This window comes from Etheostoma spectabile, chromosome 16, assembly GCF_008692095.1.
Source record: "Etheostoma spectabile isolate EspeVRDwgs_2016 chromosome 16, UIUC_Espe_1.0, whole genome shotgun sequence".
Taxonomy (NCBI): domain Eukaryota; kingdom Metazoa; phylum Chordata; class Actinopteri; order Perciformes; family Percidae; genus Etheostoma; species Etheostoma spectabile.
The window spans coordinates 16,583,371-16,598,980 of NC_045748.1; the positions used below are offsets into that span (position 1 = coordinate 16,583,371).

General features: G+C 34.3%; 1 protein-coding gene and 3 non-coding genes across 8 annotated transcripts in view; 3 read left to right on the forward strand and 1 right to left on the reverse strand.

Annotated features, from left to right (window-relative positions):
- Positions 1-116: 116 nt before the first annotated feature.
- trnas-gcu (transfer RNA serine (anticodon GCU)) lies at positions 117-198 on the forward strand. The gene has a single exon. It is a non-coding gene; the product is annotated as a tRNA-Ser (tRNA).
- A 1,209-nt stretch (positions 199-1,407) lies between these two features.
- Positions 1,408-1,489, forward strand: trnas-gcu (transfer RNA serine (anticodon GCU)). Its single transcript has one exon. It is a non-coding gene; the product is annotated as a tRNA-Ser (tRNA).
- A 1,418-nt stretch (positions 1,490-2,907) lies between these two features.
- trnas-gcu (transfer RNA serine (anticodon GCU)) lies at positions 2,908-2,989 on the forward strand. Its single transcript has one exon. It is a non-coding gene; the product is annotated as a tRNA-Ser (tRNA).
- A 3,120-nt stretch (positions 2,990-6,109) lies between these two features.
- znf462 (zinc finger protein 462) overlaps positions 6,110-15,610 on the reverse strand; it is a 47,088-nt gene continuing 37,587 nt past the window's right edge. For all 5 annotated transcript variants that reach the window (XM_032539884.1, XM_032539879.1, XM_032539880.1 and 2 more), the window contains 4 exons: positions 14,676-14,899; positions 11,516-11,816; positions 10,829-10,961; positions 6,110-10,533 (listed from right to left, as the gene is read on the reverse strand). In XM_032539884.1, the coding sequence (XP_032395775.1) occupies positions 10,317-10,533; positions 10,829-10,961; positions 11,516-11,816; positions 14,676-14,899 (875 nt within the window). In that variant the 3' untranslated portion in view covers positions 6,110-10,316. The remainder of the gene's footprint in view (positions 10,534-10,828; positions 10,962-11,515; positions 11,817-14,675; positions 14,900-15,610) is intronic.

Below are 15,610 nucleotides of genomic sequence, written 5' to 3' on the forward strand. Positions count from 1 at the left end.
AAAAAAAATGTCAACCAAAGTTAAAAAAGGCAAAGTATAGTATATCAAAATAAAGGATAAAAAGTCATAGTATAGTTTGTCGAAAAAGGTCATAGCCAAATATACTGAAAAAAAGAGATGAGGTGGCCGAGTGGTTAAGGCGATGGTCTGCTTCTCCATTGTGCTTTGCACTCAGGGGTTCAAATCCCATCCTCATCGAACTGGATTGTGTTGTTCTGCAACATTTACTTGTCAACAATAAAACTAATCTTAAACAATCAAACAACTCTTTTCGGGAAATCTTATCAGTTTGCCCAAGAGAAATATTCATGTTTGTATATGTCCAACAAAGTCATAGTATGGGATGTCTAAATAAAGGCTGCACAGCATGTAGAAAACAATCAAAATATAGTATGGCTTAAAAACTGATTAAAAACCATAGTATAGTATGTCAAAAAAAAAAAAGTGATAAAAAAGTCAGGATAGAATGTCAAAAAAAGTCATAGTATGTTGAAAAAGTGATGAAAAAGTCATAGTATAGAATGTTGAAAAAAAAAAGAGAAAAAAAGTTATTAGTCTAGGTCTAGTATGTCTAAAATAGTCAAAAAGTTATAGTATTGCATGTAATAAAAGTTGTAGTGTAGCAAGTCAAAAAAAGTGATGAAAAAGTCATAGTATGTCAAAAAAGAAAAAAAAAAAAATATATATATATATATATCTCATTGTATAGTATGTTGACCAAAGTTAAAGACATAGTATGGCTCAAAAAAGTCATAGTATAGTATATATAAACAAGTGATAAAAAGTCATTGTATAGTTTTTCGAAAAAAAGTGATGAAAGGTTCATAGTAAAGTAATTCAAAAAAGTCATGGTAAATTATACGTCAAAAAAAGTCATAGTAAAATGCACTGAAAAAAGAGATGAGGTGGCCGAGTTGTTAAGGCAAAGGACTGCTAATCCATTGTGCTTTGTGCGTGCGGGTTCGAATCCCATCTTCATCAAACTGGAGTGTGTTAGTCTGCAATGTTAACTTTACAATATAACTAATCTTGAACATTCAAACAACTCTCTTTGGGGAAATCTTATCAGTTTGCCCAAGAGTAATGTTCATGTTTGTATGGTATGGCCAACAAAGTCATGGTATGGTATGTCTAAATAAATGCAGGATAGCATGTAGAAAACAATCCAAATATTAGTAGGTTGAAAAAAAGTCATAGTATAGTATGTCAAAAAAAGTGATGAAAAGAAATCATGGTGTTGTATCTTGACCAAAGTTAAAAAAAGGCAAAGTATAAATCTAAAAAGTCATAGTACAGCTTATCTAAATAAGTGATAAAAAGTCATAGTATAGTTTGTCAAAAAAAAGATAAAATATTAATAGTAAAAGTAGGTCAAAAAAAGTCAAAGTCAAATATACTAAATAAAGAGATGAGGTGGCCAAGTGGTTAAGGCGATGGAGTGCTAATCCATTGTGCTTTGCACGCGTGTGTTTGAATCCCATCCCCATCGAACTGGAGTGTGTTATTCTGCAACATTTACTTGTCAACCATATAATTAATCTTAAACATTCAAAACAACTCTTTGGGAAATCTTATCAGTTTGCCCAAGAGAAATGTTCATGTTTGTACGATATGTCCAACAAAGTCAAGTAAATATAGCCTAAGTCCTAGTGTGTAGAAAGAGGATGATGAATAAGTTGTCACAGAGTATGTCAAAACAAGTCATAGTCTAGTATATCAAAAAAAGTCTTTGTTTTCGATAACTTTTTGATATGTTGAAAAAAGTGACAAAAATTGTGATGAAAAAGTCATTGTATCTAGCATATAATCTAGCATAGTGTATCAAAAACAGTGAAAATATGTTAGAGTATAGTATGTCAAGAAAAGTGATTAAAAAGTTATAATATACTGTAGTATGTTGACAAAAGTTAAGAAAGGCATAGTGTAATATGTTGAAAAAGGTCACAGTATAGTATGTCAAAAAAAGTGAAAGTCATAGTATAGTATGTCCAAAAAGTGATAAAAGAGTCATGTCAAAATAAGTGATAAAATGTCATAGTATCGTTTGTCAAAAAAAGTCAGTCTAGTATATCAAAAAAGTGATTAAAAAGTCATTGTTTTAAAAAAGGAGTTTGACATTTAGAAAATATGTGGTGAAAAAGTTACTGTAAAGTTTGTGGAAAAAACATCTCAGTACAGTATATCAAAAACTGATGAAAACATAGTATGTCCAGAAAAGTGATAAAAAGTCATAGTATGCCAAAAAAAAGTGATAAAACGGTCATAGTACAATACGTCGAAAGAAGTCATAGTATAGTATGTTGAAAAAAGTCATATTATAATGTATCTAAAAAAAAAAAAGTGACAAAAAAGTCATAGTATATTATGTTAAAAAAAAGGGATGAAAAAGTGATGGTATAATATGTGGAAAAAAGTGATAATCAATGTCATAGTATAATGTATCAAAAAAAAGTCATTGTAAAGTACGTCGGAAAAAACATATACAGTTTGTCTAAAAAAAGTCATAGTATGTAGTAAAAGGTTGATGAAAAAGTCGAATAGAGAATGACGAAACAAAGTCATAGGGGAGAGTTGTTTGAATGTTTAAGATTAGTTATATTGTTGACAAGTAAACATTGCAGAATAGCACACTCCAGTTCAATGAGGATGGGATTCAAACCCCATATATGTCAAAAAAGACATAGTATGGTATGCCCCAAAACGATGATTAAAAAGCCATAGTATGGTATGCCCCAAAACGATGATTAAAAAGCCATAGTATGGTATATCAAAATAAGTCAAAAAGTCATAGTATAGTGTATCAAAATAAGTGATAAAAAGTCACAGTACAGTTTGTCAAAAAAAAGTGATGAAAAATTCATAGTAAAGTAAGTCAAAAAAGTCATAGTAAAACAAAATGATAAAAGAGATGAGGTGGCCGAGTGGTTTAGGCGATGGACTGCTAATCCATTGTGCTTTGCACGCGAGGGTTTGAATCCCATCCTCATTGAACTGGAGTGTGCTATTCTGCAATGTTTACTTGTCAACAATATAACTAATCTTAAACATTCAAACAACTCTCCCCTATGACTTTGTTTCGTCATTCTCTATTCGACTTTTTCATCACCCTTTTTCCACATACTATACCATGACTTTTTTAGACAAACTGTACAAGTTTTTTACCAACATACTTTACAATGACTTTTTTTTACATAATGTACTCTGACTTTTTTATCACTTTTTTTAGATACATTATACTATGACGTTTGTCGACATACTATACTATGACTTCTTTCGACGTACTGTACTACACAACACCATGACTTTTTTATCAATTTTTTCAACATACTATGACTTTTGTCGACATGACCTTTTTATCAATTTTTTCAACATACTATTTTATGACTTTTTTATCACTTCTTTGTACACACGAAATCTGATCAATTTGCCCATGAGAAATGTTCATGTTTTTATGGTGTGTCCAACAAAGTCATGTAAATATAGTAGGTTGAAAAAAGTTATAGTATATCTTCAAAACTGATTATAATTCATAGTATAGTGTGAAAAAATGCGATAAAAAAGTCATAGGATAGTATGCCGAAAAAAGTGATAAAAAGTAATATTGTGTAGAAAAAAGGTGATGAATAAGTTGTCACATAGTGTGTCAAAACAAGTCATAGTCTAGTATATCAAAAAAAGTCTTTGTTTTCGATGACTTTTTGATATGTTGAAAAAAGTGACAAAAATTGTGATGAAAAAGTCATTGTATAGTATGTGGAAAAAATCTAGCACAGTGTATCAAAAACAGTGAAAAAACGTTAAAGTATAGTATGTCAAGAAAAGTGATAAAATGTTAAAGTATAGTATGTTGACTAAAGTTAAGAAAGGCATAGTATAATATGTTGAAAAAAGTCACAGTATAGTACATCAAAAACAGTACTAAAAAGTCATAGCATTGTTTGTCGAAAAAATTGATAGTCATAGTGTAGTATGTCAAGAAAAGTGATGAAAAAGTCATAATATAGTATGTTCAAAAACGTGATAAAAGAGTCATGGTATAGTATGTCAAAATAAGTGATAAAATGTCATAGAATTGTTTGTCAAAAAAATGTGATGAAAAAGTCATAGTATCATTTGTAAAAAAAAAAGTCATAGTCTAGTATATCAAAAAAGTGATTAAAAAGGCATTGTTTTCAAGGAGTTTTTGACATGTCGAAAAAATGTGATGAAAAAGTTACTGTAAAGTTTGTGGAAAAAAATCACAGTACAGAATATCAAAAACTGTGATAAAAACGTCATATATTGTATAGTATGTGGAAAAAATCTAGTGTAGTGTATCGAAACCATTAAAGTATAGTATGTCAAGAAAAGTGATTGAAAAGTTATAATATAGTATGTTGACAAAAGTTAAAAAAGGCATAGTATAATATGTTGAAAAAAAGTCATAGTATTGTTTGTCGAAAAAGTCAGTCTATTATATCAAAAAAGTGTATAGAAAGTCATTGTTTTTGACATTTCGAAAATATGTGATGAAAAGGTTACTGTAAATTTTGTGGAAAAAATCTCAGTACAGTATATCAAAAACTGTGATGAAAAGGTCATAGTATAGTATGTCCAGAAAAGTGATAAATAAAAAGTCATAGCCAAAAAAAGTGATAAAACGGTCATAGTACAGTACTTCGAAAGAAGTCATAGTATAGTATGTCGAAAAAAGTGATAGTATAATGTATCTAAAAAAAGTGATAAAAAAGTCATAGTATATTATGTCAAAAAAAAGGGATGAAAAAGTGATGGTATAATATGTGGAAAAAAGTGATAAACAATGTCATAGTTGTATGTGTCAAAAAAAAGTCGTTGTAAAGTACGTCGGAAAAAACATATACAGTTTGTCTAAAAAAGTCATAGTATGTAGTAAAAGGTTGATGAAAAAGTCGTAGTATAGAATGACGAAAAAAAGTCATAGTTTAGAATGTTGAAAGTAGTGAGAAATAAACGTCATAGTATTGTATGTTGAAAAAAGTAAAAAACAGCATTGTACAGTATGTCAAAAAAAGTGATAAAAAATCATAGTATAGTATATTGAAAAAAGTTTAAAAAGTCATAGTATAATAAGTAAATAAAAGTGACAAAAAGTCAGTATATTATGTCAAAAGTATATATATATATACACATTATTATATATATATTATCATCATTGTACAGTATGTTGAAAAGTGATAAAAAAAATCATAGTATAGTTTTTCAAAAAAGGTTTAAAAAGACATAGAATAGTATGTTGAAAAAAGTGAATAAAATGTCACTGTAGTACGTTGAAAAAAAGTGATACTAATTCATAGTATAGTTTGTCAATAGATGATTAAAAATGTCATTGTATAGTATGTTGAAAAAAAGTTTATAAAGTCAAAGTATAAGTCAAAAAAATTAAAAAATCAGTATAGTATATTGAAAAAAGTGATAAAAAAAGAAATAGTATAGTGTATCTAAAAAGTCAGTGCAGTACGTTGAAAAAAGTTATAGAAGAAGTCATAGTATAGTGTGTCAAAACAACACTTAGTATAATATGTTGACAAAAAAAGTCATAGTATAGTGTGTGGAAAAAAAGTGATAAAAAGTAATAGTATATGTTGAAAACAGGTTATAGTATGTCAAAAAAAGTGATTAAAAAGTCTAATAAAAATGGCTCCTCCCTATGAGAACCATATTCAACACAAATCTGCAAGTAACAACATAAAGTACTAATTTGCTGCAGGTGATTTGATTGGAAAACAGCACATTCTAGTTCTTGTTCCTTTGGCATCACTTTGCCCTTGATAGTGGAGCACTTCACTTACTCAATTTGCTATTCAGGAAGCTTGCTTGTCAAGGAAATGTGTGCTGATATGCATAATTCAAAGATTTAATCAAATATAACAATGATATTATGCGTGATATCAAGTGTATCAAGTCTGAAAAAGTAAAAGTGCAGCATGTTCTCACAATTTAACCCTTAACATCTTAGTGTAAAGATTAAGATTAATTTAACCTTTATTAGTCCCACAATAGGAAATTACAATTAAGCAAGGAAAAGTGACATTTCAGAGCCCTAATTGAATTTACACAATGAGTCTGTACAAAGAGGAGATAAATGCAATTAACTGTTATCTGATAACTTTATTATCAAGTTAAAAAAAGACAATGAATTACAATATTTACAGAATATCCAGAGATAAATGGAATAAAATTGTAAACAATCATTCTAGGCAACATCACAACCCACCATCAGGTAATCAGATTTATATGGGAAGAAAGGCAAGAAGGAGAGATTCTAGTGTCAAACTATGACGACAACAGTCTGAAAAGAGAAATGCATCGGAAACAAACTAAACATATATACAAATATCCAGTGTGTTGTCAGCAGAGGCTTAACTTTGGGTAAACTGGGAATATAACAGTCTAAAGACTGCACACAGTGAAGGATTCATAGTCATTTTCTATTAAAATAGTCACAGAACAACAAACAATTTTGGGTTGACAGCTTCATTACCCAGATTGTCCCAATTTATCATCTGTTTACACTGGGCCTTTAAGCTGGGCAACAAGCTGCCCTACAAAGCTTATTTCTACAACAACAGCTTTTAAACAGTTTTACTTTCAAAAAGCTACAAGCTGGTCCTGAACAAACAGAAAAGGGCTTTGAGATTCAGCACCGACTCAACAGGTTTTTAAGGTATTACTGAGGAGCATGGTGGGGCTGCTACATTCCCACCTCTTGTTGACTGGGTAGACTACCGTTAGGCCTACTTGGAGCAAGTGAGCTGATGCCGTTACTAGAGTGTCAGATGTTGAAATGGACATGAGTCACCTAGATTTTATAGGAATCTTTGGGCCAAGCCCAGAAAAAGACCAAGCTGTTTAGGTAATGGCGCCAAAAGTAACATTTTTTTCTTCTTCTTCACAATAAAAGCCATGGCCACGAATTAGTAGAGAACTGCATCATTGTCCTTCACGAGTTTAAATATTGTACAACCACACTGCTCTTCTGCTCATTGCCTTTACAGTACAAAAAGGAGATATTTTTCATTGTAACCAGACATTGTACAACAGCGTAATAATGTTGGATTGGGGACTCAAAAAGCCCTTAAGGGTTAGCTATCATCTTTAGATTTCTTTTTTTCTTTTATTTTTATTTTTTTAAAATGAGAACACCTAAAAGGAAAAAAGGGTTAAATTATCCTTTCTGAAACATCACGGTTCAAACACTTAACAAGTAATTTTGTTTTCTATACATGGCTGCAAACGTGTGGTTCACCTGGGTTCCAAACCCAAATTTCCTATTTCTGTCAATGGTTGAATGTTCAGGAAAGAGAATCACAGCAGCAACACAGCAGGCTTGGTTAATGTTTTGGTACCAAGAACACAATACATTAATTGTGCTCCTTTACGAATTGACATTGTAGTTATCAGCCACTTTATTTCCGATTGTTTAACGTTGCTTATTGGTCTTATTGGAATTGAATATAAATGTGTCTTAATAATTGCTATTCATTATCTTATAAGGCTTTAGGGCATTCAAGCAGCAACTTCCAACATATACAATCTCTGCCTTTTGTCAGTAATAACAATAATATGATAACTTTGTCTAAAAAGAAGCACACATATGCAGGCTATGACAGTTGTGCCAATGAATAATTTAAAGGGGTTTAAGTGGGGCGATTTGACACCTTTAAAAGTCAGTGTTAACAGTGTCAGCATGTAGTCCAAGTGGCAAATAAACTCTATATATGTGGAAACAATTGGTTTTAGGGCTTTTCGACTAGGTTACTCTTGTCTTTTCAGTGTATGTTGCATCACAACTGGACCACAGACATTAAAAAACATGTCTATGGCATCCGCCATACGTTTCTAAAGGGATGTCTTGAAGCCAAGATTTGAGTTTAATGCTTAATGTCAGCCTGTCCGTCATTTGGAGCCTAACAATCTGAATATGGGCAATGTGGAGGGACCTGAATGGAGTTGAGGTAATCACCAGGGCTGACTGTGAAAGGCAGAGACATCTGTCAATCAAGCAAAAATTGCTCCACACATACCCAGTTCAGCATTTGTGATGCTCAAAGCATAAAAAAACAACACAACTCAGCAGCATTTATATTACTTTCACTCCAGATAATATAGTTGTACACTCAGAACAAATTATCAGTCAACAGTTTTAGGGACTATTAATTTAGTATATAGTAATTCCAATGAATACTGCATTTTCTTTAATGCTGTGAGTATAACAAATTCAGTTCCATCCACTTCCACTGGACCGACAGAAATCTCAGAGACAGATATCTCAACCCCTTAACCAAAGCTATCGGCATGGCTAAATACCACTACACCACATCTCTTTGTACTGGTACTCACTCAATTGCTGCAATTACAATAAAATCATACTGAAAATCTAATTTCATCTAATCTGATCTTACTTAAACAATGACTGTGAAAATTGCCACTAAGACACACAGAAGAAGTGGAATTAGATTTTAAGAGTTCTTGCGGGAAAACACTTGGTTTCCTGGTTACTTCAAACCAGCTGACCTTTATTTAAGATGTAATATGTAACTTTTCCAACCTTCAGACCTATGTCATAGATGTTCTTACATTATCCTAAAAGTTTTCAACAATTTCCAAACCCAGAGAAATCTGTATTTTTAATCAAGGTTACATTTGCGCGGTGTTGTGGTTGTTTGCCAGAAGATCTCATAATGTAGTTTTTTATCAAGTTTTAAGCCACATTTGAACTACTTTTTTGGTCTTGGTTTTTATTTTTTATTTTTTTACTATATATCTTAACTGGATGAAAGATTTAAGTCATCGGACTGGATCTTGAGCTGAGCAAATGTTAGCGGCAGGTCGGCTCATAGCCCCTCTGAGACATCCTTTGTCCGCCAAACAGCTTTAGAGAAACACTGATTTTTAATGTGAAACTGCGTTATTCAGTGTTTTTACTGGTTTTAATCATCTGCTTCCTTGTTTTGGAGAGCAGTATATCTATTTGGATAATTTGGCTCCCGGTCAAAACCCAATGAACAAGCTGACACATTGCAGACAAGCTGACTGCAATGATGTGTTGTGAAGATAACAACTCCCCTGATCCCACCCCCAAGCTACTTCATGACGTCACTAAAAACTCCATCTCTTGATTAAGCGCCCCCTTGCGGCACAATAATTATATATTGTGCGTTTAACGCAATTACAGCCATTTAGTGGCCATTAGAGGAACTGCATTTTAAGGCACTAGCACAATGGCTTTAACACTCAGCCGTGGTGGTCAGCCTCCTCCAAACTTTGCATTGAATTGTTATTTGTGAATATTTGTGGATACATATAGTATGTGCAGAGCTGGATTCAGTCAATTATTTGTCAATTTTGCACTGAAAAGACAAGTGTAATCTTGGTCTATTGATCACAATGACAAATATCACATCACTGTTGTAAAAACATGTAGTTATATGTTCCAGGCTAACCTTTGCTATGATCAGATTAATAGATACCTACTGCATAGGTCAACTGTGATATTGTTTAACCTGGACTACAAACACCAAGATATCTTAGGGGGATTGGAGACTTAAACTAATTCCATTATTTTTATCAGTGAAATATCTGGACAGTACAGTCAAGTACAGTCAAAATGCAAAGGGTGCCACAGGCTGAAGGCTTATACGTAGTATAATATTAAGGGACCTAAAATATAGCAATTTGCTACAAACATTGGGGGAAATTGTCAGTATTTCTACAAATGAAGAACACGTGATTTGTGGTTTTACCAAACTAAATAAGGTGTGACTGTTTCTCAAGGAATACTTCTACACAACTAACCAAGGCTAAGATGGAAAAGGTAGTTCTACAGTGGGCCATGGATTAAATGCTTTCATATCTTGTTTATTTATTTTGGGTAAATTTAAAGTACCCCTGTTTTGGGGGAGTGTAAAAGGTGCTTCAAATAATAAAACACTAAATTTAGTTAATCATTTTGGACAACATTCTTTATAAATAGCTTAGTTTTTTTATCTAGGTGGGATCTTTCACTGTAGATTTGACCAAAATGTCAGCAATAAAGAGTTCTGTTCACTATTGGTTACCAATATATTAAGATCTGTCCTAGGGGACTGCCCATTTAAAGAGCTCAGCCGTTTTATGCAGCACAATCTAATACTTAAATATGTAACACCTAAAATCTAGTAATGCGCCAACTCAAAAGAAGTCACTTTTTTTCAGTTTCAATCTTTTTGTTTCCTTTGACTTCCTATATAAAGATCCAACTCAGTGTTGATCCAACCCAATGTTATCAATTTCTAGCACAAGAGGCCACAATCAGTTCAACCAAACTGTTGATCATTTTTGGTGCTGAGCATTTCTTTGTCTTCCACATACTGGCTTGGACCTCTCAGTGACAGATCAGCGGGGTTCCCTTCCTCGTTGCTGGACAGGACCAATCCTGTGTCCATCAAGGCCAAGGCAGAGCCAGAGGAAGATGAAGCTGAAACCTCTATTGCAGAGGTGGTGCTGGTGTCCATTTGACTGTTATTTACCATCCTAGCAATGAAGGAGGGAGCAGAAATAAGTGATTTTAACATGTGGAAAGATATGAACAACATAAGACTTAGGACAGATGGGGTGTATATACATATATATATATATATATATACACACACACATACACACACTGATAAATGCCAATGTTTACCAAGAAGCCCTTAGCACAAAGTACGTTAGTCCATATTGTTGGGACAAAGACCAGAAAGACAGGTAACAAGACCATGGTGTACTGTGCCACCTTACACACAAAATGAGAGTATAGAGAAGAAGAAAAATAGGAAAAAATACTAACATGCCATGTCGAAGGACATGACGTTCCCACTCAAGGCTGTTGGTGAAGCAGCGACCACAGAACTCACAGGGAAGACGCTTCTCTGCGCTGCTCGGTGCAGTGCTGCTGCTGCTGGTGGGAGATGCAAGGACCTCTGGGAAATGGAGTTCAAATGATTGATCAGTCTCAGAATATTTCACAAGTGTTCATTTACTATTTGCAACAATATTTGAAAACATGAAAAATATTTACGCTACACTTTATTATCAGCAACCAATACCAGTCAAGTACACTCAGTAAATAATAAGATAATAAGAAAAATGAAATGCAAATATTGATTCATAAATTCATTTTACTTATGGGCCCATTTATTTGGCTTAAAATGCGCCACAGGAGATTTTCACACTGATCACGATTTGATATAAAACTACTGAGAAAACAACTGAAAATGGCATTTCAGCAAATACCAATTGACACTGTAATCCCAAAAGATTTTGTAAAGAAATGTATTGTGTGATAGGCTCAAATGCAGAGGCTAAACAGTATAATCTTGACTAGCTGGGGGGGGGGAGGTATACATTTGTTCTTTCAGCAAACATCCAGGCAAATTATCCTTTGGATATGGACTCTGTCAACAGAGTAGGGATGAATATGAGTAGATAATATGTTCAGCAGGAGAGCAACAAAGATGACTTCATTAGTATTTACCTTGTAGACTAGGCTGCTTCTCCTCCTCCACCTCCCTGACTTCTTCTTTATCTTCCTCCTCCTCTTCCTCTTTGATGTTGTCTTCTATCTCTTCATCATCCAACTCTCTCTGTTCCTCCACTATCTTCTCCACAATCTCCATTTCAGTTTCTTCATCCTCCTCCTCTGCAACTTCTTTCCCATCTTCAACCATCTCCAAGATTTCTCTTTCGTCTTCCTCTTCTGCGCTGCTCCCTTGTCCCTTTATCATCTCCAGCTGGTCCAGGTTGACCCGGCCCATGAGCTCAAAGTTCCGAACAACCTGATCAGAAACAGAAGGTATTAATCCATTTGGTATAGTGTGCTTCGAACAATATTTATCAGTATTTATATGGAAAATTGCCTTTTTTACATGTATTTTTTTTTCCTTCAACAAGACACCAGAGGTGTATTTGTATCAGAACAATGCAGCACAAGATTATCAGTAAACAAAAATGTAACAAAGATGAAATATTTTGACGACAGAACCAGTTCATTCCATTGCCTATGAATCTTGTTGCAAATGATTATTTTGCTTTCTCAGCAATTCCCACCTCCCAAACTCCCTGAGGACTCCGAGCTGTAGCTCTGCAACATCCTTCCCAGCAGTGACAATGTCTGTTCTCCCACTCCTCCTACCATGAATAAGCTCTCTGTCTCAACCAGGAGGAGCCCTGCTCTCCCATTCTTCCTTTCAATTGCATGTCAACAATGGACATAAACGTTTTACAAGACCTGTTCAACTACACATAAAAAGGACCAAAAACTCTAGCACAAGGTTAATCACTTGTACTCAATTTATTTATGATTCTTTTGTCCTCAAACCTTCATCAATAAAATTCATACAGACAAACAGCATATGTAAACATAGCAGATCTTTAAAAAATGTTAGCACAAGTGATTCCCAGTATGTCCGATTCATTTGTTTTAGGATTCTTCCAAAGAAAGAGTTTTCAGTCCAACACATCTGTCTGGTGTGCAGTAACTTTTAAGTGTGACCTTGATCCAGAGTACATAACATCAAGATAACAATATTGATTTCACGATAACACAATAGCACCACTTCTTTGCCAAATGATCTGAATGAGAAAGGTGTGTAATAATAACACACACATCTTCACTCCTCACAGTGCCTCATGTCAGCCAAACTTCAATCACCTTCAGTCAAAACAACAATTTTCTTGGCTTTTGTTACCTTTGACATTATGTAAGTATGACTATATGTATATAGATTTTATCTGTATATACATCATGTTAATTATCTATTCATGCATCATCTTTTCATTTGCACAGAATTTCTCTTCGGGGATCAATAAAGTATTTCTGATTCTGATCTATACCTGCTTATTCTTATTTTAGGTAACAGGAGGGCTGGACCTTATCCCAGCATGCAATGAGTAAAATCAGGGATGTGAAAAGAAAGAATTGAAAAACGATAATCGTGCTGCCCTTTTAAGTATAGTGTACTCTGAACTTCTAAAATGTCACCTGCCTTCTCACATAATCACATAATAATATATACTTTATACCTATACTTTATTTCATACTTTATAAATGATCCCCATTAAGACAGACTGAGAGACTAAACCTTTTCTCTCCTCAATGTGGTTAAAATATACTGAAGCCCTAGCAATCTGATAGATATGCACCTGGTCATCTTATTCCACTGTATCATTCAGTAGTCACTGGTATTTTTATCTCCTTATCAAAGTGCAGCATATACAGTGAGGGAAAAAAGTATATGATCCCCTGCTAATTTTGTACATTTGCCGATTGACAAAGAAAGAAATCATCTATAATTTTAATGGTAGATTTATTTGAACCCGTGAGAGACAGAATAACAACAAGCAAATCTACGTCAAAAATGTTTTAAATTGATTTGCATTTTAAAGAGGTAAATAAGTATTTGACCCACTCTCAATCAGAAAGATTTCTGGCTCCCAGGTGTCTTTTATACAGGTAACGAGCTGAGATTAGGAGCACACTCTTAAAGGGAGTGCTCCTAATCTCAGTTTATTACCTGTATAAAAGACACCTGTCCACAGAAGCAATCAATCAATCAATCATATTCCAAACTCTCCACTATGGCCAAGATCAAAGAGCTCTACAAGGATGTCAGGGACAAGATGGTAGACCTACACAAGTCTGGAATGGGCTACAAGACCATTGCCAAGCAGCTTGGTGAGAACAGTTAGTGTGATTATTTGCAAAGTGAAGAAACACAAAAGAACTGTCAATCTCCCTCAGCCTGGGGCTCCATGCAAGATCTCACCTCTTGGAGTTGCAATGATCATGAGAACAGTGAGGAATCAGCCCAAAATTACACCGGATGATCTTGTCAGTGATCTTAAGGCAGCTGGGACCATAGTCACCAGGAAAACAATTGGTAACACACTACGCTGATACTGATTGACTTAACAACCCACTGTCATTGGAATAGTTTTATTACACATTTTCAAAAAATTATACCACACATGCAATAAATCATATCTGCCTGCACAAATTCAAGGTGGGCTGATATGGACTTTAGTTTGAAACTGCTGCAGGGAGTAGCTTTTTTATATTTTAGCTCCTTTTTTGTCATCAGTCAGTGAACATGCTCAGCAAAGAGCTTCCAGCACTGAAGTTAACCTAAAATCACCAACTAAACTGAGTTTTTTTCTGTGCTGTTGCTGCACTCTACTTGGAAGAAATAGTTGCTGTTTACTTACCTAATTATAAAGATAATTTCTTTTTTAAACTGCTTCTGTTCTTTCAAATAGTTCCGGGTAAATATTTTCCAGATATAAGCTCTGTTTTTTGTTTTTGTTTTACAATCCAGAGCTGTTTAAGATATGTAAATTGGATGATGGATTACATCTCGACACTGTGGGAATATAGACAGTTGATTGGCACAGACCCCACGATGACTTTCATTAAAACCAGCAAAGGCTATATTGAATTAATTGAATGTTAAGTGTGTAAACTGCAAACATCTCATGTCCCAGCAGGCTGATTATAAGTAAACCATGTTCAATTAGACTCTGTCGGACATAAGCCAGAAAGTCTCTTATTATATTGTAAAAATCAATAACGTAAGGTACATCAATTTAAATTCAGTTACACAAAACTCCATGTGTATCATATTTTGACTCCCACTGACCTTGTGCTCAAGGCGCAGATGCTCTTCTAGCTGGCTCCTTTGACTGCTGTCGTAATAACAGAGCTGGCACTGGTAGGGTTTGATCTCAGCATGCTTCTGCAGGTGCAGCTGCAGGGCCCGGTCACTGGAGCATGTGAAGGTGCATTTGTGGCAACGGAATATGAGGCCCTGCAGGTGGCGCGACAGCTTGGAGCGGCTGACCTCCAACGGAGCCACGCGCTCCTCTGGTAGGGGAAGAGGAGAGAATAGAGTGGATTATTAGGTGGGAGAAAGGAAAGGGAAGTAATGATAGAGCAGGGGAGACAGAGAGAAAAGCAGCAAGAGCTAATGACCGAATGGGAAGAAGAGATTTGGGGGCACAGGAGAGATATCAAATGACACACACAGACACACAAATCCCAGTTTCTTGGTTTTGTCAGTTTAAACACAACATTTCCTCCAAATAACTGAAGATAAAAACTACCCAAACACACGCCAACAAGCTGTATCGACTTGTCTTTTAAGTTCCATCCCTCTATGCTTGCCTTTAAATCTTACCTTTTTGTTTTCCCATGAACACTCTCATCCAGTGTAATAATTAAAGTTTGGTTGTAATTACTTTGTTTGCACTATGTTTACATTTCTTATAACGGAATACAAGAGGAATATCAATGTTGTCAGGAGAAAAATAATTGTGTTTAATTTGTCAACCACACAGAAAATAAGTTTGATAAGATAGCTTTATAGAACTTGCTTAAACCATTTATTTACACCATATTACCATTGACTTTATGATTTATTTTTTTTAATTGGACGGTGATGGCATTTAAAGGAGTAGTTTGACATTTTGGGAAACTGCTTTGAGAAACTGCTTTCTTGCCAAGAGTTAGAAGAGAAGATTGATACCACTCTCATGTCTGTGTGGTAAATAAGATGTTTGAGCCATTTAGCTTAGC